This window comes from Carettochelys insculpta, chromosome 4 (genome assembly GCF_033958435.1).
Source record: "Carettochelys insculpta isolate YL-2023 chromosome 4, ASM3395843v1, whole genome shotgun sequence".
NCBI lineage: Eukaryota > Metazoa > Chordata > Testudines > Carettochelyidae > Carettochelys > Carettochelys insculpta.
The window spans coordinates 131,410,506-131,433,908 of record NC_134140.1 but is presented as its reverse complement, the minus strand read 5'-3'; the positions used below and the strand labels follow the sequence as shown (position 1 = coordinate 131,433,908).

The window sequence follows — 23,403 nt, the reverse complement described above, 5'->3', positions numbered from 1 at the left end:
GCCCGGCTCTGGGCGGGCTGAGGCGGAGTGTTGCGTCAGCGCGCGGCGCGGGTTCGCTTACGGGCGCGCGGGGCATGACGGGAGGAGCGATGGGCGCAGCTGCCGGGCAGCTGGGCCAATAGAACCGCAGCAGCCGCCGCGCCCGCGTCCCTCTCCCCTACTGCTCCCCGGTGCCCCCCCTCCCCCGCCCCTCGTGTCGGGCGGCCTCGCGCGCGGTGAGTTCTGGGGCGCGTGCCGGACGGTTGGAGCGGGGCGGCCTGGGCACGCGAGGGCAACCTCCCCCCGCCCTCCCGAGCTGCGCGTCCCGGGCGGGCGGAACCACTGTCTGCACCCCCGGAGCTGCGTCGCCCTGGGGCGGCCCTTGGCTGTGCCCCCGGCGTTGTGGGGGCCTAGGGGGAATTGCTGCCTGCCCCCCGCCCCGGACGTGCGCGGGCCGGGGACGACCTCTTTACAGGTCCTGCCGAGCTGCCCGTGCCGGGGGCGGGAAGGGGGGTGGGGGCGAGCCACTGTCTCTTCTTCCTTCCTGTAGCGCTGTAGTGTCCCGCTGGGTTCCTCCTCCTCTGGCCGGCTCCCTTTCTGGCTTACCCCAGCTGCGGGGGCTTGCGGGGGGCGTCCCCCCCTCACCCCACTCGCAGATTCCCTGGCGTGGAGGAGACTGTTCCTCTTTTCTCCTCCCCACATGCACAGCCGGTGAGGGCCCCGCCGGGACTTCTGTTGCCCTCCCCGCAGCTGTATATTCCCGAGGGAGCCCTGTGTGCCCTCCCCCACCATGGCCCCCGGGATACTCCCCTTTTCCCTCCGCAGGCTTCATTACAGACGCTACCCTGTTGTGCGTAACTGGCCCCAGCGGTTATGAACGGATGGGGGTCACGGGAAAGCTTTCAGTGAACCTATTGCTGTTGTCACATCTGCCCCTCTTTTTGGCCCAAGATAGCGGCAGCTTGTGGGTTTGCTGCTTATTGCCAACTGTCACTCAAACCAGGGGTGCTGGATTAAATTTTGTAAAGTGGGTGCTGAAAGCCGTTGACTTTTAAACTGTAAACCCTGTATATGATGGAAACCACGCATGTTGTCCCCATTTCCAGCTCCTATGAGACACATCAGCTTGGTGGACAGTCATGTGTGATTCCTACTGGAGACCTTCCTCCAGCCACAACTTCTTGCTGTTGTAGTGGCTTGGACTTTAAACATGTGTTTCTTCTTCTTTATCCTACATGAGACTCCCCCAGGCACTCCAGGGAAACCCGATGGACTAGATGTTTGGCCTTTTCAATGCACAAAGTAAACATATTCAGAAAAATATAGTGAAGAAATACAATCTTCTCTTTACATTACTTGTTTGTAACAATATTCAAAAGAAAATTAAAGAAAAAATTCAGACTGGTGATTAAACTGGTGGTGTCCTTTGTAAATATCCATGAGCACTGGAAAGTATGAACCAGGAAGTGAAGGGAATCCTCACCTGTTTTCAGTGCTTTTATCCCCATCCATCCTCTTTAACCACTAGCATACGATCAAAGAAACTGGTGTGGTGATAGTGCATCTCATTTTCATCTTGAGCTCTGGGGGATCTTGGTTATTTAGACTGGAACTTGAGCATCTAGTAACATCTATCTACAAATTTCAAGAAGGAGAGGGAATTGCCCTCCATCCAGTCACACACACAGCTACGTGGGCAGAGGAGGTGAAGTGCGTATGTCTCCCCTCCCACCCCAACATCTATGCATCTCAAGCAGCTTATAGATAGTGAGATGCTAATGTAGCTCTAAAATATTCTGTCTCTTGTAAAGGTCCTTGAATGGGGTAGTGGCACATGGGTTTTGGTTGTAAAATATTTTCTCCTTAAGGATAGGCAAATTGAAACACACAGAATATTTAGGTGATACATGCAAAGTGGGTAGCTGCTACTTCCTAAAGTCTGTGCTCCTTACGCTTTTGACTTAGTTTTAGTTATTGCTATTTATATTTGTGTTCTCATAATGCTTAAGAGCCCTAGTTGTCGGCCAGGACCTCTTTATGCTAAGTGCTGTACTGACAGAATTAAATACAATCAATGCCCCAGAGCTTCCTTGGGAGCAGAGCAAAGCAAAGCAATTTAAATCACCAACCAACAATTTAAATCAGCAAGCAGGAAGCCTTGATGTAAATATGAATTTATATAAATTTGATGTAAATTATCAGTTTTCGTTGTCTTTTCCATTTGTGCTGTTTTCTAGAAGAAAAACTGATTTTCTGTTTATACTAAATTTGATGGTGCTTTTTGCAGGTCTGGAGACTTTGGTATAGTTATTTACACTTAAGCAGTTATATTGCTTAATTTACATTTGTTCAGATGTTAAGTTTTCTACATATTTGATAATTAGAAAAGGGTGAATAACAAATTTATTTTTTTTACAAGATATTGATTATTTTTATTTGTGACCTGTGTCTTTTTGGATGAAAATTCAAATTAAACAGTATTAAGTTGAAATAGAATTTTAAACTATTAAATAAAATATTGTAAAGTGCTGAATTAATAAGAAAAAATTACCAAAACATTTTGTGTTTAAAGGTAATATATTAAACAAAGGAGGTTTTGTCTATAGTTAATGCATTGAATTGATTGGTCCTGGTCACCATGTCCTTAGAGATTTTAGGACTAGGCGATCTCATCCTCTCACACCTAATTTTTATTCAGAGGTTTGAAGAGGAAAACAAGCTTTCATGCCATTTCAACTCCCATTTAATCTATTAACTTTGAATAAACTAGCCATTGAACTGAACTAGCTGAATAAACTGAAACGAAGAGAGATTCTTTTTGCAGCTGCACAAGTTTCTATTGCTATCAAAATCTGGTTTAGTACTTCAGCAGATTTAGCTTCCAGGTACTTAGCCAGTGACTTCCGGTACAGTGGTTTGACTTTCTTTAAATAATTTGCTGCTTAATCTTATTTTTTGTATTTAGTTTAAATGGCTGTAATAAGTTTGTCTTAACATCTATTGTCAATTTCAAATGTAATTTTAAATGTTCATTTAAAAAAATAAACCTGTATTTAAATTTAAAAATATAAAAAAATTGTAATTTTTCTTAATTATTGTTTTTTATCCACCTTATTTAGCTGTAGTTCAGACTTTTAATGCTGCTCTATATTTTGGATTTCCTAGTTTTCAGGCTTTTTGAATGGTGCTTCTGGTAAAGCTTTTTCTTTAAAAACAGAAAAGTCCTGTGGCATCTCATGGGGTAACTAGCAGACATTTTGGAGCATAAGCTTTCCTGGGCAAATACCTGCTTTGAAAGATGCATGAGTGGGAGTTCCAGAGCAGGGTCTAAATTTATAGGCTTGTGAAAAGAAAGGAGTTCCACTCAAGAGGAGGGCCAGAGTTAACAAGGTCACTTCAGTCGCAGAGGATGTGGCCCACTAACAGCAGCAGATGTGCAGTTGTGAACATCAAGAGAGGAGAAACCAGGTCAACTTCTTGTTGTTTTTGAAGATACAGACTAACTCAGCTACCCCTCTGATACTTTTTTTTAGGTTATCAGTACATAGGTAACAGTGTTTGACAATATGCTTTGGTTAGGGCATTTTCTTTGAAAGACAGTGACCCCTTTATAAGCGTATGGAAGCTGGCGGATTGATTCATTTAGGGCCTAGCAATCTCACAGGATGGCACAGGTATGCGCTTCAGGAACTTTGCCTGTGGTGTTGTTTATACAGTAAACCCTTGAAATGCACAATTTAACATCCTGCTCCCGCTGGCCCCACATGGCCCTGATTCAACCCTCCCCCGCCAAGCCCTTGTTCCAACCTCCTGCGGCCTGGCTCCAACTCACCAGTTCTGCGCGTGGCTCTGGCTCACCGGCTCCAACCCTGGTTCAACCTACCCCCACATGGCTCCAGCTTCACTCCACCCCCTCACCCCCCCATCCCTAACCCACCCCAGACTTAACCACCCTGCCTTCCTCCCATGGCCCCAACCCACCGCCAGGCTTAATTCTCTCAAGCTGCCCCCCTGCACCCCAGGACTTACCTTTCAAAAGAAGCTCCAGGTACCTGCTGCTTCCCTGAATGCGGAACGTGCATTCCACCTGGGAAAAAAAGAGCCGCCTCCCCCCCCCCGCCCCCCCCCGGACTTAGGCAAAATTCGAGTTATGCAAGGATGCGTGGGAATGCAACCCTCACATAACTTGAGGGACTACTGTACCTAAATAACACTGCAATATTAGAAAACATCAGTAGAATAATATTACATGTAGAGTTTTTAAAGTTTCTGACATGTGAACAAGAAAATGTAAAGACTTCAAAAAAATCTCATCTCACAAATATTTGGTTCAGCTTGCCTCGTAGATTGAAACGCCATAATGATCATCACTCTGCTCTCATGTGTATATGAGAGGCCTTAGAACTTCTCTAAAATAGTTCCTGGCAGTATATCTTTCAGAAAAGCATCCCATCTCGACTTAAAATCCACCACAGCTCTTGGTGAATTTTTCTAGTAATTAGTTACTCTCACTGTTACAGATTTATGCCTTATTTTCAGTCTGTTTTTCTAGCTTCAGTTACAAGACATTAGGTTATACCATTCTCCACTAGATTGAAAAGCCCACTATTAAATATTTGTTCCTCATGTAGGTACTTAGACTGCACCGAAGTAAAATTTTCTGCAAGCTAAAAAAATTGAGCACCTTGAGAGTTTCACTGCAAGTAATGTTCTTAATCATTCTTGTGGCTCACCTGTGAATCCTCTCAAATTTGTCAACATCATCCACCAGAACTAGATGCAGTATTCCAGCAGTGGTTGCATTAGTTACAAACGCAGAGGTAAAATACATCTACAGTACCAATTCAGACACCCTACAGAAGTCTATATGTGTTACATCAGCCCCATTACCTTTTATAAATCTAACTTCCAATGTCATCAGAAAAAGATATCCAGCTAGTTTGATGGGATCTGTTCTATGTACCAGTCTAGATTGGCTTTCACTACAGTATTCTCTTGTAATTCTTTGAGTCCTATATCAGCTATTTTATTCTCTTGCCCTGTGTTGATGTTAGGCTGATAGACCTATAATTATCTGGGTCATCCCCCTTATACTTTTAAAATATTATTACAAAGTTTGCTTTTTAAATAGTCTTCTGTAAAGTTCTTGGTTTTCCAAGACATACTAAAAATCAACCTTAACAATCTAGAGAGCTCCTAAGTTATCTCTTTTAAAACTCTTGGATGCAAGTTATCCTGAGCTGCTGATTTAAAAATGTAGCTTCAGTTTAGCATCCTTCTGAGATGCTTGTGACTACAGTAGAACCTCAAGGCTATAAACACCAGAGTTACAATCTGACTATTCAACAACACAGCTAATTTGGAGCTGGATGTATGTAATCAGGCAGCACAGAGAACAAAAATAAAAACACCACCAACTTCCTCCCCGAAAAAAACCCAACACAATACAGTGTTGAACAGAAACTACTAAAGATAAAGGGAGAGCAGCTGTTTTATTTTGCATTGTGAAAGCTGTATTAAGTCAATTTTCAGTTGTAAATTTTTGAAAGAACTATGTTCAGAATGATGAGCAACCTCTGTTCTCGAGGTGTTTGTAACTCTGAGGTTGTTTTATACATCTATCCCCTGCTTACGCAGTACAGGATAGAAATATCTATTGAACACATCTGTCTTTTCTGCATTGGTATTGATAATTGTCATTTTCACAGTCACCATAATAGAGGCTGACCTTAAATGTATATGCCAAATAAAAAAAAAAATAAGAGAACCCAAGAAAAAGTCAGTGTGGCTAAATGACAAAGAAGAAACTGAGGCAAAAAAGTGTTCTTTAAAACAAGAATTTGGACCAAATGAGGATGATAAAAAGGAGACTGAACTCTGGAAAGTCAAGTGTAAAAGTTTAATTAGGTTGTCCAAAAGAGACTATGAAGAACAGCTAACAAAGGTGTCAAAAACTAACAGCTAAACATTTAAGCACATCAGCAGCAGAAAGCTTTTTGCACAGTCAGTGAGGCAATAGTGTGTGATCAAGGTGCTAAAGAAGCACTCAAGGAAGAAAAGGCCATTCTGATTAATTCATTTAGTGTCTCCTCATCCGTCTTCTCTATAGAGGTTGTAAGGTAGAGTCCCACACGTGAGCCATTCTTTTTAGGTATCAAATCTGAGGAACTGTTCCAGACTTGGGTGTCAAAAAGAGGAGGTTTTGGAATATATGATAAATTAGACAGTAAAAAGTCTCAAGGATCAGATGCTATTAGCCAAAGAGTTCTGAAAGGACTCATATAGAACATGGCAGAACTACTAACTATGATATATAACCTGTAATGTAAATCAGCCCGTGTACCACATGGAATTCACCCGAGAGCTCTGAAGGAACTCAGATATGAAACTGCAAAACTAACAAAGATGGTATGTCACCAGGTACTTAAGTCAGGCTCTGAACTGTATGACTGGCAGATAGCTATTATGGTAATGCCGATTTAAGGAAAAACACAATCTCCGGAAACAGGGATGCTGGAATTATTTGTATAGTGGGAGTCCTGAGAACTATTGAACCAAACTGCAAATTTTGTGTTTCGTAGAAACTGCTTCAAGCCAGGGGGACCAGCAGCACCCTCAGAATCCTTAGTTACAGCACCAATGATTAGAGGCGAGTAAGCCTAATTTGAGTACTTAGCAATTTGCTTGAAACTATAGTAAAGAATAGTATTATCAGAAGCAAAGATAAACTTGATGGCCGTGTCTACACTGGCCCAAAACTTCGAAATGGCCATGCAAATGGCCATTTCAAAGTTTACTAATGAAGTGCTGAAATACATATTCAGCACTTCATTAGCATGCGGGCGGCCGCGGCACTTCGACATTGACGCGGCTTGTCCAGATGGGGCTCCTTTTTGGAAGGACCCCAGCTACTTCGAAGTCCCCTTATTCCCATCTGCTCATAGGAATAAGGGGACTTTGAAGGAGCCGGGGTCCTTTCGAAAAGGAGCCCCGTTGGGACGAGCCGCGCGGCGGCAAGCTGCATCAATTTTGAAGTACCGTGGCCGCCCTCATGGTAATGAAGTGCTGAATATGTATTTCAGCGCTTCATTAGTAAACTTTGAAATGGCCATTTGCATGGCCATTTCAAAGTTTTGGGCTAATGTAGACGTGGCCGATATGTTGGGGAAGAGTCAATGTGACTTTTAAAGGAGAAATGAAGTCTTGCGAGCCTCTTGGAATTTGTTGAGAGGGTCACCAAACATGGGCAAGGGTGATCCAGTGAATATAGTTTACTTGGCCATTCAGAAAATCTTTGTCGAGGATCCTCACCAAAGGCTCTTAATGAAAGTAAGAAGTAGTGGGAAAAGAGGGAAGGTCCTTTCATGTATCAGTAACCGGTAAAGAGGAAACAAAGGATAAAAATTAAATCGTCAGTTTTCACAGTGGTGAGAGGTAAAAGGCGATGTTCCTTTGGGATCTGTACATGGAGCAATGCCATTCAACATACGTATAAAGTATCAGGAAAAATTGGTAAGCAAGGGTAAATTTGCTTACAATATTAAATTACTTGGGGCACTTGCCCAAAGCAGATTACAAGGAGTTACATAGGGAACTCGAAGTGGATGACTGGGTTACAAAGTGGCAGATGGAATTCAGTGTTGAAAAGTGCAGAGTTATGCACCCAGGAAAACATAATCCCAACTATATATAAAAAGGATGGGATGTAAATTAGCTCTTACTACTCAGGAAAGAGATCCTGGAGTCATAGTGAATAGTTGTCTGAAAAGATCTGTTCAATGTACAGCAGCAGTCAAAAAAGTACACATAATTGTAGGCACCATTAGGACAGGCATAGGTAGTCAGACAGTAGAATGTCACTGTCTGAATCCATGGTACATCCACATCTTGAAAGTTACATGCAGTTCTGGTTACCCCATCTCAAAAAAATCTATTAGAAATGGAAAAGTTGCAAAGAAGGGCAGGAAATATTGAGGCTGTGGAATAGCTTCCATATGAGGAGAGATTAGCAAGACTGAGTCTTTTCACCTTGGAAAAGAGCTAACTAAGGGGCTGTGTCAGCGGAAAGCAGTCCTGTTGTACCTTAGAGATGAACAATATTATTTATTAGGTGATAAGCTTTTGTGGGACTGACCCACATTTTCAGATCTGGAGAATGCTTATAACTGTAGTAGTAGGCATCCTTCAGTCTGCATAGACTATGGATTGCGCCCTTTATAGTTTCAATTGAGGACTTCATTTACAGCGTCTACTGTGACTATGAAGACCCACACGAGAGTAACAGTCCTTGCTGCATCTCTTGCAGATGTGGTGGGTGTCTGGCAAGTCCTTAGTGTGCTTTCTGTGCACTTGCTTCTCCTCTGCTAGCTGTCTGATCCTCATCTCACCCTTCTGAAGGCCCTTGTGTAACCCCTGCCTCCGTCTGCTGCGGTCATCTGCTAGTTCTTCCCAGTTGTCCAGCTCGATGTCTACCTCTCTGAGGTCTCTCTTGCAGACATTTTTGTAGCGCAACTGGGGGCATATGGGAGGTCTTTTGCCAGAGGCTAGCTCACCATACAGGATGTCTTTTGGAATCCTTCCATCATTCATCCTGTGGACGTGGCCAAGCCAGCGGAGCCGACGCTGCCTGAGGAGGGTGTGCATCGTTAGGATTCCAGCTTGCTCGAGGATGGCGGTGTTGGTCACTCTGTCCTTCCATGATATTCTAAGGATGCGCCTGAGGCAGTGCAAGTGGAAGACGTTCAGCCTCTTTTCCTGGCGGGCATACAGGGTCCAGGTCTCGCTGCCATAAAGGAGGATGCTGAGGATGCAGGCTCTGTAGACTTGCATTTTGGTGTGAGTGTACAGCTTGTTATTCCACACTCTCTTGCTGAGTCTGGACAGAGTTGTGGCCTCTTTTCCAATCCTCCTATTTAGCTCAGTGTCCAATGACAGGGTGTCAGTGATGGTGGACCCGAGGTAAACGAACTCGTGGATGACCTCTAACGTATAGTTGTCAATGCTGATGGATGGGGATTCAGCAATATCCTGACCGAGTACGTTTGTCTTCTTTAGGCTGATGGAAAGCCCAAAGTCCTTGCGCACTTTGGAGATCTGATCCAGCAGTTTTTGAAGCTGGTCTTCTGTGTGAGACACTACAGCAGCATTGTCTGTGAACATGTCTCTGATGAGGACTTCCCACACCTTAGACTTAGCTTTCAGCCTTGCAAGATTAAACAGATCTTGTGTGCAGCAAGATGCCCTCTGTTGAAGATCCAAAGGCATGCTTCAGGAGGAGTGCGAAGAAGATCCCGAACAATGTTGGAGCAAGCACACATCCTTGTTTGACGCCGCTCCTGATTCTGAAAGCATCCGATAATGCGCCGTCATATTGGATGGTTCCTCTCATGTCTTCGTGGAATGACTGGATCATCTTGAGTAACCGTGGAGGACAGCCTATCTTGTGGAGCAGTTTGAACAGACCATCCCTGCTGACCAAGTCAAAGGCCTTGATCAGGTCGATGAAGGCTATGTAGAGTGGCTTCCTCTGCTCCCTGCACTTCTCCTGCAGCTGCCTTAGAGTGAAGACCATGTCAACGGTAGACCTCTCTGCGCGGAAACCCACAGAGAGAGAGAATTTACAAAAAGATAGAAAACAAACAAACAAACCATGATGAATCAGCTAGATAGGGATGAAGGGAATCTGGGGGGTGCGGAGGAGGGGAACCTCTGCCAGAGTCTGTTAAGTTAAGTAGGGTGCCTGCAGTCCTGGTGAATATTAAAGGTGGGGAAATTGTCCTTATAATGCCTAAAATAATTGAGATCTTTGAGTTCGTGGTGATAGGTATCAAACTTGAAAATAAACTCCTATTCAGATGTCTCCGTTTGTAATTTGGTGTTAAAATCTCTGTTTTTAAAATGTACGCCATTAAGTATTGAATACTGTGTCCTGCCAAATTGAAATGCTCACTTTCCAATTTATACTATCAAAACAAAAAAGCAGTCCAGGAGCACTTTACAGATTAACAAAATAATTTATTAGGTGATGAGCTTTTGTGGGACAGACCCACTCATCACCTAATAAATTATTTTGTTAGTCTTTAAAGTGTTCCTGGACTGCTTTTTTGTGTTGATAGCCGTGCTAGTCTATATACTATCTCTCTTACTATTTACCAGTTTATGTGTATTCAGATTCCTGTTGTCTGATTTGTGTCCATTCATTCTTTGGCAAAGTGATTGTCCAGTTTGTTCAATATACGTGGCAGAGGAGCATGTAAATATGTGGACAGGTCTGTCCTTTCCTACAGACAGCTGCCCAACCTCGGGAAAATTCTTTCTAGCAACCACATGCCACACCATAGAAATACTAATCCTGGTAACTTTCCTTTGCAACAAACCCCATTGTCAGCTCTGTCCACATATTTACACTAGTGACAACATCACTGGGCTTAACCATGTCAATTACATGATCGGGGCTCATATTCCTGCACTTCCACTAATGTGATATATGCCATCATGTGCCCGCAGTGCCCCTCTACTATGTATGTGGGACAAACTGAACAATCACTTCACCAAAGAATGAATGCACAGAAATCAAACATTAGGAATCTGAATACACATAAACCAGCAAGTGAATGTTTCAGTTTGGCAGGACACAGTATTCAGCACTTCGTGGTGTGTGTTTTAGGAGTAAGAGATTTAACACCAGATTACAAAGGGGGATATCTAAATTGGAGTTTATTTTCAAGTTTGATACCTACACCATGGAATCAACAAAAATCTCACGCGTTACAAGGACAATATTCCGACCTTTGATGTTTACAGTGATCGCAGGCATCCCACTTAACTGAATAGACACTTGCAACGTCTTTTTTCCCTCCTCCCTTCCTCAGTTGCCCATAGATTTTTCCTTGTGTTTCTATGCGTCCCTTATCAATTTACTGTCCGTTATCCCATCTGACTATTTTTTTTTCTTTAAACGAACATGGGCACCTTCTTTGGTGTGGCTTTCTGGGCATTTAGTAAAGTGTTTATAAACAATCCCCAGTTATCAATCAGTGTTTTCTGATTAAATTCTTCCTGCCAGCTGATTTGTCTCAGGTGTTCAGATGTTCCTGAATTAAACAAAAAAATGGACATGCAACACTGCCTGAAATCCTTTAGGTTTCCCATTAAGAGGAGCAGTTTCCAGTGAGTTAAATTAAATGTTGTTCATTATTTGTTTTATGATAGCAATTAGGAACCACAGTTTTCCCAGAGTTCATAGGAAGTGATAATGCAAAAATGGGGGAGGATTTACAGTGGGAAAACTAGCCTTAGAGGTAACTGGGGAGAGACTAGTATCCCTTAGCTAACCATCTGTTGTACTAGTTGATGTTTTAATAATCTTAAGATTTGTGAAAATCTCTAATTTCCTTTTTAACACGTACGCTTATTTGTATTTTCTTAAATCTGGATACCGAAAATTGACTTCTCTTTTGTTTGTAGTCAGTCTTGTTTTTTCTCCTGCAGTTACACAATATTACAGTATATATGAATTGAAAACAAATGCAAATAAATTTTATATTTGAATTATACAGGTCACAAAAATGTTTTATTAATATGGCATTTGAAAAAAAAAACTTTGTTTTTTGCAAAGCCTAAAGTTCAAGATCAAATGAATAGATACCTGTTTTTGTTTTATTTTCTGCATATTTACGGACACAGCTACTAAGAATTATCTTGGAAAATCATGTATTAATGTGTTAGCTTTCAAATCATTGTTGTGAAGACTAACATCTTGGTACATTTGAAATTGCATTTTGAAATTTCTCCTCTTCCTGTATATTACATTTCAAAAAGAGGCATTTTAAATTCCATAAATAAGGGTATATAATTAAATATTAAAATTCTGTACACTTTAGATACCTGACTAACTTTTCTGGTTTTTATTTTCCCTATTTATTTTTCTTGTGACAGAACTATGGATCCAAGCCTGCTTAGAGAAAGAGAGTTATTCAAAAAACGAGCACTCTCCACTCCTGCTGTAGAAAAGCGTACAGCACCTTCTGATTCAGCATCTTCCAAAAAGAAAAAAGCAAAGGTAGAGCAAGGTGGATCATCAAGCTCCAAACAAAACACAGGTTGGTTAAAGCACCTCCCAGTTGTTATTTCCTTCCATCTGTTCACGCACCCTGTTGGGTCAATCTTTCAGTAAACTTCCTGTGTGACCTTAGTCATTCTGTAAAGATATGTCCTCTGATTCTTGGGTCCTGGCTCCTGAGCATAAGCATGCAGGAACTTCTACAACTCTGAAAGAATTTTGACTCTTGAGAGCGGAGGTAGAGCATGGGTGAGGCCTTATCAATAGGTAAATGTTGGCCTCTGAACTTAGCAGCCAATTTATGTGTGACCCTACTTCATGAAGAAGCTTCTGGTATGTGACGATAGCGTGTCATTCTGGCACTTTCTACAGTATGCTTTTCAGCATTTTCCTTTTATCTTGGTTTTTGTATTGGTAGCCATCACTGTACCATCTCAGGCCTGATATAAACATAAATCTTAAATCAGCATGCTTACAGCTCTCCTGAGCACTGTAGCTGTGCTGATATAAACCCTCAGGCTGTGTCTTCGCTATCCCCCTTCTTTGAAGGCGGCATGGTAATCAGCTGAGCGGGGAATAATAATGAAGTGCTGGGGATGAATATGCAACAGCTGATTAGGCTAATCTTCCCACGGCAACTTTGAAGTTGCACACTTCGAAGCACCACTGTGCCGTGTAGCCACAGGCACTTTGAAGTGCCCACACAACTTTGAAGTGCCCTCACTCCCAAAAAAGTTTTGGGAGTAAGGGCACTTTGAAGTTGCTTGGGTACTTTGAAGTGCCCATGGCTACACGGCATGCCAGCACTTCGAAGTGTGCAACTTCAGAGTTGCCGTTGGAAGAATTAGCCTCATGAGGTGTTGCATATTCATCCCCAGCACTTCATTATTATTCCCTGCTCTGGCTGATTACCATGCCGCCTTTGAAGAAGGGGGCTAGTGAAGACACATAAGAACGGCCATACTGGGTCAGACCAAAGGTCCATCGAGCCCAGCATCCCGTCTGCCGACGGTGGCCAATGCCAGGTGCCCCAGAGAAGGAGAACAGAAGACAATGATCAAGTGATTTATCTCCTGCCATCCATCTCCTGCCCTTGTTATGAAGGCTAGGGCACCATACTTTATCCCTGGCTAATAGCCATTTATGGACCTAACCTGCAAAAATTTATCAAGCTCTTTTTTAAACCCTAATAGAGTCCTGGCCTTCACAGCCTCCTCGGGCAAGGAGTTCCACAGGTTGACTGTGCGCTGTGTGAAGAAAAATTTCCTTTTATTAGTTTTGAACCTACTACCCATCAATTTCATTTGGTGTCCCCTACTTCTTGTATTATGGGAAAAGGTAAATAATTTTTCTATATTCACTTTCTCCACACCATTCATGATTTTATATACCTCTATCATATCGCCCCTCAATCGCCTTTTTTCCAAACTGAAAAGTCCCAGTCTCTCTAGCCTCTCCCCATATGGGACCCTTTCCAAGCCCCTAATCATCTTAGTCGCCCTTTTCTGAACCTTTTCTAATGCCAATATATCTTTTTTGAGGTGAGGAGACCACATCTGCACACAGTACTCGAGATGTGGGCGTACCATAGTTTTATATAGGGGAAGTATGATATCTTTTGTCTTATTATCGATCCCTTTTTTAATAATTCCTAACATCCTAGACACAGCCTCAGTGTTTATGCAGGTGTGTCAGTGGAAGAATATGTTGATCTTGCTTACCAATTCTGGGGAGATGGAGTTACTATAGGAACGAGAGAACCCCTTCTGTCAGCGTAATGTGTCTCTGCACCTTGGACTTACACCTGCACCACTACGGTGGCCATAAGAGTGCCAATATAGGCCCATAATACACACAAACCTTGAGTGTCTTCCAAGGGTAAAGTCAATAATGATATCATCGGTTTCTCTCTCTCCCTGCTTCACTTCCTTGCCAAAAGACAGTCTGAGACTTTTAAAAAAAAAACGGGAAGGGGTAAGCTTAGGAAAAGAGTTGGTCTTTGTATTTTGCTTTGTGCACTTTGAGATTGGAGGTCATTCTTGTTTGGTCAGCCAGTAAGTTTTAATCTATCAACCTGGAAGGTTCTGTAATTTGTGGTCACAAGTCTTGGCCAGTAGTTTCACTGGAATCTGAAAGAGATAGATGGCATCTCAGTAGCTGAGACCAGTTCCATGCAGAGCTTTGAAAGGCAAGTTGGATACCTTTAAACAGATTTCTGTGTTCAGTGATAAGCCAGCAGAGAATAGGAGCAAGTGTTCCTGTGATACGTGTTGCTGAGTACATGGAGTACTTGATTCTGCAGTGGGTAGGTTTCCTAAGGCCTTTGTCTCTGTGCTCCAGGGCAATCCTGCAGCATATTATTGCTTGTTTTGGTGCTCTAGCATTCTGGTGTGCGTCTCTGCTGCTTATTTTTCTTTCTGAGTAACATTCTTGGTCCATTAGCTTCTTCCTCAATCTTTCTCCTTATTTGTTTTATGTTCTTGAGGCATCCTAATGTTCATGCAGGAAAGGTTTTTGAAGGAAGTGAGTTCTCAGTGATTTCCAGACATATCTGTATGCCAGAACTACTGGTGACATTATGTGCTGTGTCTGTATATTGACTGTAATAAGCAGAGTATCAGAGCTGGCTGCAGATGTCATTCTGTGCCTGAAAGAAAACATCAGTGTGCTTCTGAACCCTCCTTTAGAAACCTCCAGGGGACTCTTGTACCCTGAGAATGTTGCTGCAGTGCAGGAGCATGAGGCTTTGACACTGCTGTTCCAGTGCTCATGCACAGGTGGCTTTGGCACAGTGAGTGTTGATGCTTGCACAGAACCTCTGAAATGCTCCAGATTCCCAAAAAGTTATCCGATACATGAGTGTGGGAAAGTGCACAAACCTTACTATTGCACATGTACCCTACATCACACACCAAGATTAACTTTTCGCTTCCCTCATCCTCTTTAACAACTGTTCTACACATACTCTTCACCAGTCTACCTTCTCTCAGTGTAACCATGTATAACCCACCTGGGTTTCTCAAACTTTATTGCCCTGTGACCCCCTTCTGACAACAAATATTACTACATGACCCCAAGAGAGGGGTCGAAAGCCTGAGTCCTCATGCGCCCCAGGGAGGAGGTGCAAAGCCATCGCCCAAGACCCATTGCCCTGGGAGCAGAGAGGGCAAAGCCACAGCCTCAGAGCTTCAATGCTGATGCCAGAGGCTGAGTCCTGTCACTCAGGGCTGAATCCTCAGGCTTTGGCCTGGCAGTGGGACTCAGGCTTCAACTTTAACCCAGGCCCCAGCAGTTCTAATGCCAGTCCTGATGACCCAATTAAAACAGGGTCATGACCCACTTTGGGGTCCTGAACCACAGCTTGAGAACTGCTGTCCTATACCGAACATCCACAAGTGTTAGTGTTGAATAAGCACAATTTGGGAGAGGGTGTGTGTGGAGAGCAGCAAAGAGTGTCAGTTGTGGTACATGGTCTGTAATGTAGGGTAGTTGGGTTGACAGTAAGATTTGTGCCTGGTGGTGGGGGGGAAGAGGCTGTATGCTGTTAGGGGTCATAATTTTTCATTTCCTTGCTTCTATGGAGCTAAAGTACGTACGTTATGTAAGCGAGAACCCTAACTGCTTATCAATGTTTGTGTATTTAGGTCAGCACAACTCAGTGGATATATATTTCCTTTTTTATGTCACTGTTGGATCCAGCCAGTGTCAGAAGTGTTGAGCATTGCTACTGTGTGTCCTAAAAGGAATGAATTTGTTTGGATTCTAGTTCTCTGATTTGTTTTGGATGTTTTTGTCAGCTCAGGCTCAGGGTGGCTAAAATAGAGCTCTGAATTACCACTGCCCCAAATCCTCCTCTCTGCTTCCTTTGTCAGTCACTGTGGACAGCCCCACCATCCTGCCTGTCGCTCAAGCCTGGAATCTCGGGGTCATCTTTCACTCAGGGCGTACTGAAGTCTTGCCACTTCTTCTACATAATGTCTCTAAGATGCATCCTTTTCCGTCTATCCATACAACTAAAATAGTCCACGTTCACCCTCGCTCATCTTGATTACTGCAGCATCCTTTTGTGGTATAGCAGAGTACAATCTAGACTCAGAAGTAGCTCTGTCATCCCTGACCTTTAACCTGGGAGTGTCCTTTACAGTGCTTTGCAAACCTCAAAAAAAGATGTACTGGCATTAGAAAAAGTTCAGAAAAGGGCAACTAAAATGATTAAGGGTTTGGAAGGGGTCCCATATGAGGAGAGGCTAGAGAGACTGGGACTTTTCAGTCTAGGAAAGAGGAGACTGAGGGGCGATATGATAGAGGTATGTAAAATCATGAATGGTGTGGAGAAAGTGACTATTGAAAAGTTATTTACTTGTTCCCATAATACAAGAACTAGAGGACACCAAATGAAATTAATGGGTAGTAGGTTCAAAACTAATAAAAGAAAATTTTTCTTCACACAGCACACAGTCAACTTGTGGAACTCCTTGCTGGAGGAGGTTGTGAAGGCCAGCACTCTAACAGAGTTTAAAAAAGAGCTTGATAAATTTTTGGAGGTTAGGTCCATAAATGGCTATTAGGCTGGAGACAGACGGCAGGAGACAAATAGCTTGATCATTGTCTTCAGTTCACCTCCTCTGGGGCACCTGGCACTGGCCACTGTCGGCAGACAGGATACTGGGCTGGATGGACCTTTGGTCTGACCCAGTGTGGCCGTTCTTATGCTCTTATATCTTACAAACAGCCTCCAGCACAAAAAGTCTCTCCCAGCTATGTGTGTGTGTGTGTGATGCAGCCAGCCAGTCAGTCACCTCTTGGCTCTTAACAGCATGAGTTTTGCTGCTGGGTGACCCCAACATGCTCCGAGCCTTAGATTTTTTTCCCCAGGAATGTGTCCCCTGTACTGCCCAGCCCCTACTGCACAGAACATGGTTATATCAAATCTGTTACCTCTTTAATAGAAATAATATGCATCCAACTTGCCATGCCAAATGGAGCATCCCAAGCACTTCAGTTTAAACACACTGGATTAGATAAAGCACTAAAACAAGTTAATTACGGTGCACACTACCAGCATGAGAGTGGATGTATAGAGCCCTGCGCAGGTACAAATGTCTACCTGCGAATGCAGATATCTGTGAATTGACATTGGTATCCACAGATCCGCAGGGCTCTACACTCCCAAGAGCCACTATGGCCAACTGAGCAGATCATGGTCCTCTTGGGACTGGGAGCCTATACCCCAAGTCAGCAGCTCCTTCCAGCTGTGTGGCTACACTGCACTCAGCCCTGTTCCCAGACACAGTCTCTCCTGTCTGGGTGGGATAAAGCCACAGAAGTCTGTGGCTCCACAATCCTCTGGCTGGGGCAAACAGTAAATAATCTCTGAGGGAGCTCTGGCTCTCTGGATGGGGTGGAGTACAGTCTATATCTCCACAGGCTTCTGGCTGGAGTGAGCCCACAACACAGCCCAGGATTTCTGGCCTAAGAGAGGGGGTTTGGCTTCCACTAAAGAGGTGAGACCATGGGCAGGGGCATGAGAAGGCCTGGGTCCACCCTACTCCAGCAAATCCTAGTCCAGGGCCCTAACAGAGACGGATGGGTCTGCTCCTAGGTCAGCAGGGATCCTCCCTAAACATTACTTGGGCCCTGCAGCAGAACAGGACTACAGTTTGGTTTGCCTGAGCTGCATTCTAGCACATGCTAGGTCCATAGTTCTCAACCAGTGGTAGGTGTACCCTGTGGGTACTCAGAGCTTTTCCAGAGGGTACGTTAATTCAGTGTTTCTCAACCTTTTTCGTTAATAGAATATTGGACTTATTTTATGTTCATCAAAATTTGTGTGTCTGAAAATTATAGGGTGTGTGTGTGTGTAATTTTTGTTTGTTTGTTTGGAAAAAGGGGTACTTTATTAAAAAAATGGTTGACAAACACTGTTCTAGGTGTAGAGCTCTGTAGTCCAACGCTTCCTCCATCCTCAGGGTTCTTGGCTGCCAGCAGCAGTGTTCCTGTAAGCTGTGTGTTTGGGAGGCTACCCAGGAGTGATTCTGGTGCCACCCAGCTGATTAGCAGAGAACCTACAGCCTCAGCACATGTTTCTACTGGTTCTGCACATGCCTCAGCACATGTAACAGACTTTATTCCACACATGGAAAAAATTAGAGGGAACATTGGCTGTCTGGCTGTCCTCATAGCTGCTCAGGGCATTTGTCTGACAGCATCCCGGCAGTTCCTTGCGATACTTGTCTGGCTCCTCCCACTGCAGGATGCACCTCCACTTGGGGATTAGTCCAGGATCCTGCAGAGATTTCTGGTCCCTGAAATTATTGTCTCCCTCTCAGGTCCACCCCCCAACTCAGCTCAGTGCCTCTACTTTTATACTTCCTCTTCCATTCCAGGACTTGGGCATGGGGAGGATTTCGCTTTTCCCTCCAGAGAGAGTGTATTTGTCTCTCACTGTTTGGGGGAGGCCACTCCACCTCATTGCATCTCCCCTCCCCTTTCATTGAGTAATGGGATGACGCTGTCCTTATTCTTCGTCTTGCTTCTAATGTATTGTGTTTTCTTACTACCCTTTCAGTCTTCAGCTAGTTTGATCTCGTTTTATGCCTTGGCCTTTCTAGTTTTATCCCTGTGTGTTGTTTATATTCATCTTTTGTCGTTTGACTTTAGTTCCCACGTCTTTTAGGGCTCTCTTTTGAGATTCAGATCAGTGAAGGTCTCCTGGTTAAGCCAGTGAGTCTCATGGCATACTTGCTTTCTCTTCTACACAGTGGGATAGTTTGCTCTTGTACCCTTTATAATGTCTCTGAAAAACTGCCAACTGTCTTCAATTGTTTTCCCTTTACACTTGCTTCCCATGGGAATTTATCTACTACTGTCCTGAGTTTGCTAAATCTGCCTGGTTGAAATCCATTAACTATATTGTGCAGCTTCCCCTTCTACCATGCCTTAGAACCGTGATGGTTATCATTTCATGATCACTTTCACCCAAGATAGGACAAGAAAAAATTAATCAGAGACTCTAGAATAGTAAAAATCATGCCAGCTCTGGTCAGCTGAGGCCTGGTGTATGCTACAGAGTTAGATGGACCTAAGGCAGCTCATGTTGACCTAATTCTGTAAGCATCTGCAATAAAACGTGTCTCATACTGACGTAACTTACCCACTACTCCAGCTTATTGACTCCAAATCTGCAAGAGACATAGCACTTATATCAAAGTGGTTAGGTTGGTGTAGTGTCAATGTAGACATTGCACTGCTTTCATTGACTGCTCCGACCTTTCAAAGCCATCCCACAGTTCCCTTTGCTGATAGTTAAATCAGGGGAAGTTCTCCTGGTGAACGTGCATACCACTGCTGTAAGAAGAGTAGGATGGACAAGCAAAAGAGATTAAATTTCTGTGGTGGCTGTAAGTCAACATTACTTAAGTTGACTTAATTTTGTAGTATATACTTGCCCGAAGACAGAAACTCTGCACATTCAATGTAAAGTTATGTTCTAATTTCTGTTGCCAAGAACAGTGGATCTCTGTTCAAAAGGCAGTCCCTTGGCTGCTGAGAGTATGTACGGAGATGGAGATCAGGAACGATCTGTGAAATTATGGTCTTGGAGAGGGAGATATGAGAGGGGATTTCTTAAGGACACACTGAACAGTCTCTGTGCCAAAGGATGAATGAACATAAATCTGACACCAAGAATTGGAATACACACAAATCTATAGGGGAACACTTTAACCTCCGTGGGTTTAAAAGTAGTCATTCTTCTACAAAAGGATTTTACCACGAGATTGCAGAAGGAGACATCTAAAATGAAATTTGTTTACAAATTGGACACTAAATTAGGCCTTAACGGAGATGTCAATGATCTTATGCATTACAAAGGCAATTTTCCCACCTTTTGATATTCACTGGAATGGCTCACATCCTACTTAATTTGCTTCATCTACTAGTCCCACTAGTGACAGGTAACCCTTTTCCTTCCCCCGCCCCACCATTTGTATACGCTAGAGTCTAACTGTGTACTCCCATAATCTGAAGAAGTGAGCCTTACCCATGAAAGCTCATTACCTAATAAATATGTTAGTCTTTAAGGTGCTACAGGACTGCTTATTACTATCGTTTGTGTAATTTTTATGGAGATTTGCCCCCTAAAGGAGCAGCATTGAAGGGTAAGGAGTTTCTGGAAGCCAACCCATCTCTCCTAATTTCGGGCTTACATGGCCAGAAGTATCCCCTTCTGTGAGGGTGTACAGTAAACCCCCGATATATGCGATTTCAACTCACGCTTAACTTGTGTTAACACAAGTCAAAATCCTGGGGTTTCCAGGGGCTGGGGGCTGGCGGAAGCACAGCTCCTCTGCCAGCTCCCTGCTCCTGCAAATGGGGTAAGCCAGAGGCTGGAGCCACTCTGCTGTGGCTGTCTGCCCACCCAGCTCCCCCAGCTGGGGGAAGCTGGGCGGGCAGACAACCATGACGGCATGGTTTCTCCCCGGCTTTCCACAGCTGGGGGAGCCAGGGGACAGACAGCTGAGGTGGTGTGGCTTCTCCCTGGCTTCCTCCAGCTGGGGGAAGCTGGGCAGGCAGACAGCCGAGCTGCCCAGGCTTCTTCCTGGCTCCTTCCTGGCTCCCCGCCACTGTGGGAGCCAGGAAACTGACCAGTGCTGGTGCGATGTTCAGTTTCCCAGCTCCTGCAAGCCCAGGGAAGTCAGGAACCAGGTGCAGCTGGGTTTGCGGGAGCCGGGAGACTGACCAGCACTGGTCAGTTTCCTGGCTTCTGCCAGTGGAGGAGAGCCGGGAGCCAAGCTGCCACCTGGCTCCAGTTTCCCCCTGACTTGCGTAGAATTTGAGTTTTGCAAGGTTGCCCAGGAACGCAATCCTTGCATAACTTGGGGGTCTACTGTACTGCATGGGGCTGTGGCAGGCAGACATATGGGAGAAGCCTATAAAACAAGGGGGAGACATGAGATGGCAGTGGTGAGGGTGACTATTTGATGGCTCTGTATTCTTCCAGTTAAGTGATATTGTTACTTGTTCAAATGGACAAATATTTACTTCAGTAATCAAATATAGATGACAAAACTTCATTTAAAACCAAAAATGTATCTTTCCACATAACATTCTAACAGGTGAGACATAAACATTTTGCTAGCCATTCAGGTTCACATTCAAAAGTGAATTAATTGTTGCTTATGATATTTAAGTCCCAAAAAGCACATGACTTGCTTGTAAGATGCAAGAGACTTCATTTTATTTGTTGGTTCTTCTGTGAGTTCTAGGGATCAATCGCTGCTACACCACTTCTGTTTCTCTCTTTCTAAAGCTCTCTATCATGGTTCTAACCGGGTTGGATTCATTCTCTAAGTCCTTCATTGTTTTATTTTTCACACAGCAGCAACAGTCAAGCAATTCATAAAGGAAAGCCAGTGCTACCAGAGAAACTACAGTAAAGATAAATATAACCAGAATGATAAAGCAGGCAGTGTTCCAGTTATCATGGAAAGGATAAATTTTTTGCACTTGAAAACCAAGGTATTGGTAAAGGGACATAGTTTCATTCCAGTGACTGGTGTTGAAGGTTGCCATTCCTGGAGAGTCCTCTTACTGTGCTCACTGCAGCAGATCTGTAGGCTAAAACAAACAAAGACAAAGATGAAGTTTTGAGCTTCTAAAATTGTTTGGTTTTGCTTGTCCCAACTAAGCTGGAGCTATGATTATTTTCCCTAGTTGGAAGAGTTTATTTTCAGAATGGCAGCTAATTTCCTGCAGCAGACAGTGAATAGTTTTTGAATTGGGAAACTTTAGACATATACCTAGTCTTTGAAGTGAAGCTGCATTAATCTGGCTCTTCGTTTTGCTTTAACTCAAAAATATATTGGATCAAAGTCCATGGCTTGACTGTGTGATGATATTTTAATATATTTTAATGCAAGGCTATTACACTGCAGCATGTGTCAAGATAAACGCTGGTAAAATGAGGATCTCATTCATTCCAAGGATAATGCAAAGAAGCAATCTTGAAGTGATTATTTACATCTGTGTGGGATGATCTTAGAAACATATTTTATTTATTACACTTAAATGTTTTACTCTTTTAATGTTTTGAAAACTCGCTCTATGCAAGTGAGATTCTTGTTCGAGTTATTGCTCATGCCCATTTCAAATTGGGTGTGCGCGGACACATGCCCAGTTGCTGGAAGCTTTTTGCCCTAGCCAGTAGCCATAGGGTCAGTGTGGCGCCTCCTGGAGTGGTGCTGATATAGTGACCAATATATGCACCTCCCAACATCCCCCACCCACCAGCCCCGCTCAGTTCCTTCTCTCTGCACTGCTAGTCCTTGGAGCTCTTGCTTTCTCTGTGCAGTTCTTTAGCTAGCAACGTATTGTAGTGTATATAGTTTCAGTACTTGATAATTAGTGTTTTAACTAATAGCCAAGGCAGGGCTTTCAGTCCCCCTTGGTGCTGGGGAATGCCTGGCTCCCCAGGCTTTAAGACTTGTTCATAATGTGGTAGGTGTATGCCCAAGAGTGACCCCATTCAGCCGGCTTGATTTGCTTGAGGGAAGCACACTTGCATGATCACTGTCCAATTTATTAGGCCTTTAAGCCCAGAACTTTGAAAGATAGGAGCGGATGCCTTGAAGCTCTCTTAATGGAGGCAGCTCTTAAGCGTCAAGAGTCTCCAGCAGGAGCAGAGAGTGGAGCTTCCTTGGTGCAAAGTTCACTGGTGCCATCAACCACGGTACCACCTAAGGACTCCCAGAACCGAGAGCAGATACAGGCAGGCACTATTGCCTTCTCAGCAGCAGAAGAGTCTATCTCTGGGGCAGCTGAAGAGGAGGAGGCACGAGAGGCATCAATTGCCGAAGTCAACGTGCGGCAGCCTCAAGTCCAAGGCTCCGGCACGCGCTGCCGAAGGGCAGGAGGCACATCCGTTGAAGCTGGTGTGGAGCGGGAGCCCTCAGGCGCTGGACTTGCCCTCAACACCGGATGCGTTTCTAGTGGCACAAGGACTTCTGCAGATGACAGTGCCAGGTCCTTCTCCATCTATGGAGAACAGGAGCTGTAGCACTGAAACAGAGCCATCAGGGCTCATGGATGTGTCACCAGTGCCAACCCCTGTGCTCACGTCGACGCCGGCACTGACACCATATTTGGTGCCGAGTGCTCCAGTGCCGACCCAGCAGACTGTGGGCCAGTTTCAGGTGCCCTGTACTCTGGCACCAGCACTGTCCTCGGCATGCATGACGCTGGCGCCGATTCAGATTGCCCTGCTGTGGTCATCTGCTTCTGAATCAGCATCAGAGTCAGACTCCTTCTGCTCAAGCTCCGGATGGAGCAGGAGCTCAAGACGGTCGCACCATAGCTGTTGTAGG

General features: G+C 44.1%; 2 protein-coding genes across 8 annotated transcripts in view; one reads left to right on the top strand and one right to left on the bottom strand.

Moving 5' to 3' along the window:
- The first annotated feature begins 92 nt into the window (after positions 1-92).
- GTF2E2 (general transcription factor IIE subunit 2) overlaps positions 93-23,403 on the top strand; it is a 66,743-nt gene continuing 43,432 nt past the window's right edge. Inside the window, exons 1-2 of the mRNA XM_074993824.1 lie at positions 93-215; positions 11,917-12,080. Of these exons, the coding sequence (XP_074849925.1) occupies positions 11,921-12,080 (160 nt within the window). The 5' untranslated portion in view covers positions 93-215; positions 11,917-11,920. The remainder of the gene's footprint in view (positions 216-11,916; positions 12,081-23,403) is intronic.
- Positions 21,117-23,403, bottom strand: part of SMIM18 (small integral membrane protein 18) — a 51,001-nt gene continuing 48,714 nt past the window's right edge. For all 7 annotated transcript variants that reach the window (XM_074993828.1, XM_074993829.1, XM_074993826.1 and 4 more), the window contains one exon: positions 21,117-21,658. In XM_074993828.1, coding sequence (XP_074849929.1) covers positions 21,320-21,613 — 294 coding nt within the window. In that variant the 5' untranslated portion in view covers positions 21,614-21,658 and the 3' untranslated portion in view covers positions 21,117-21,319. The remainder of the gene's footprint in view (positions 21,659-23,403) is intronic.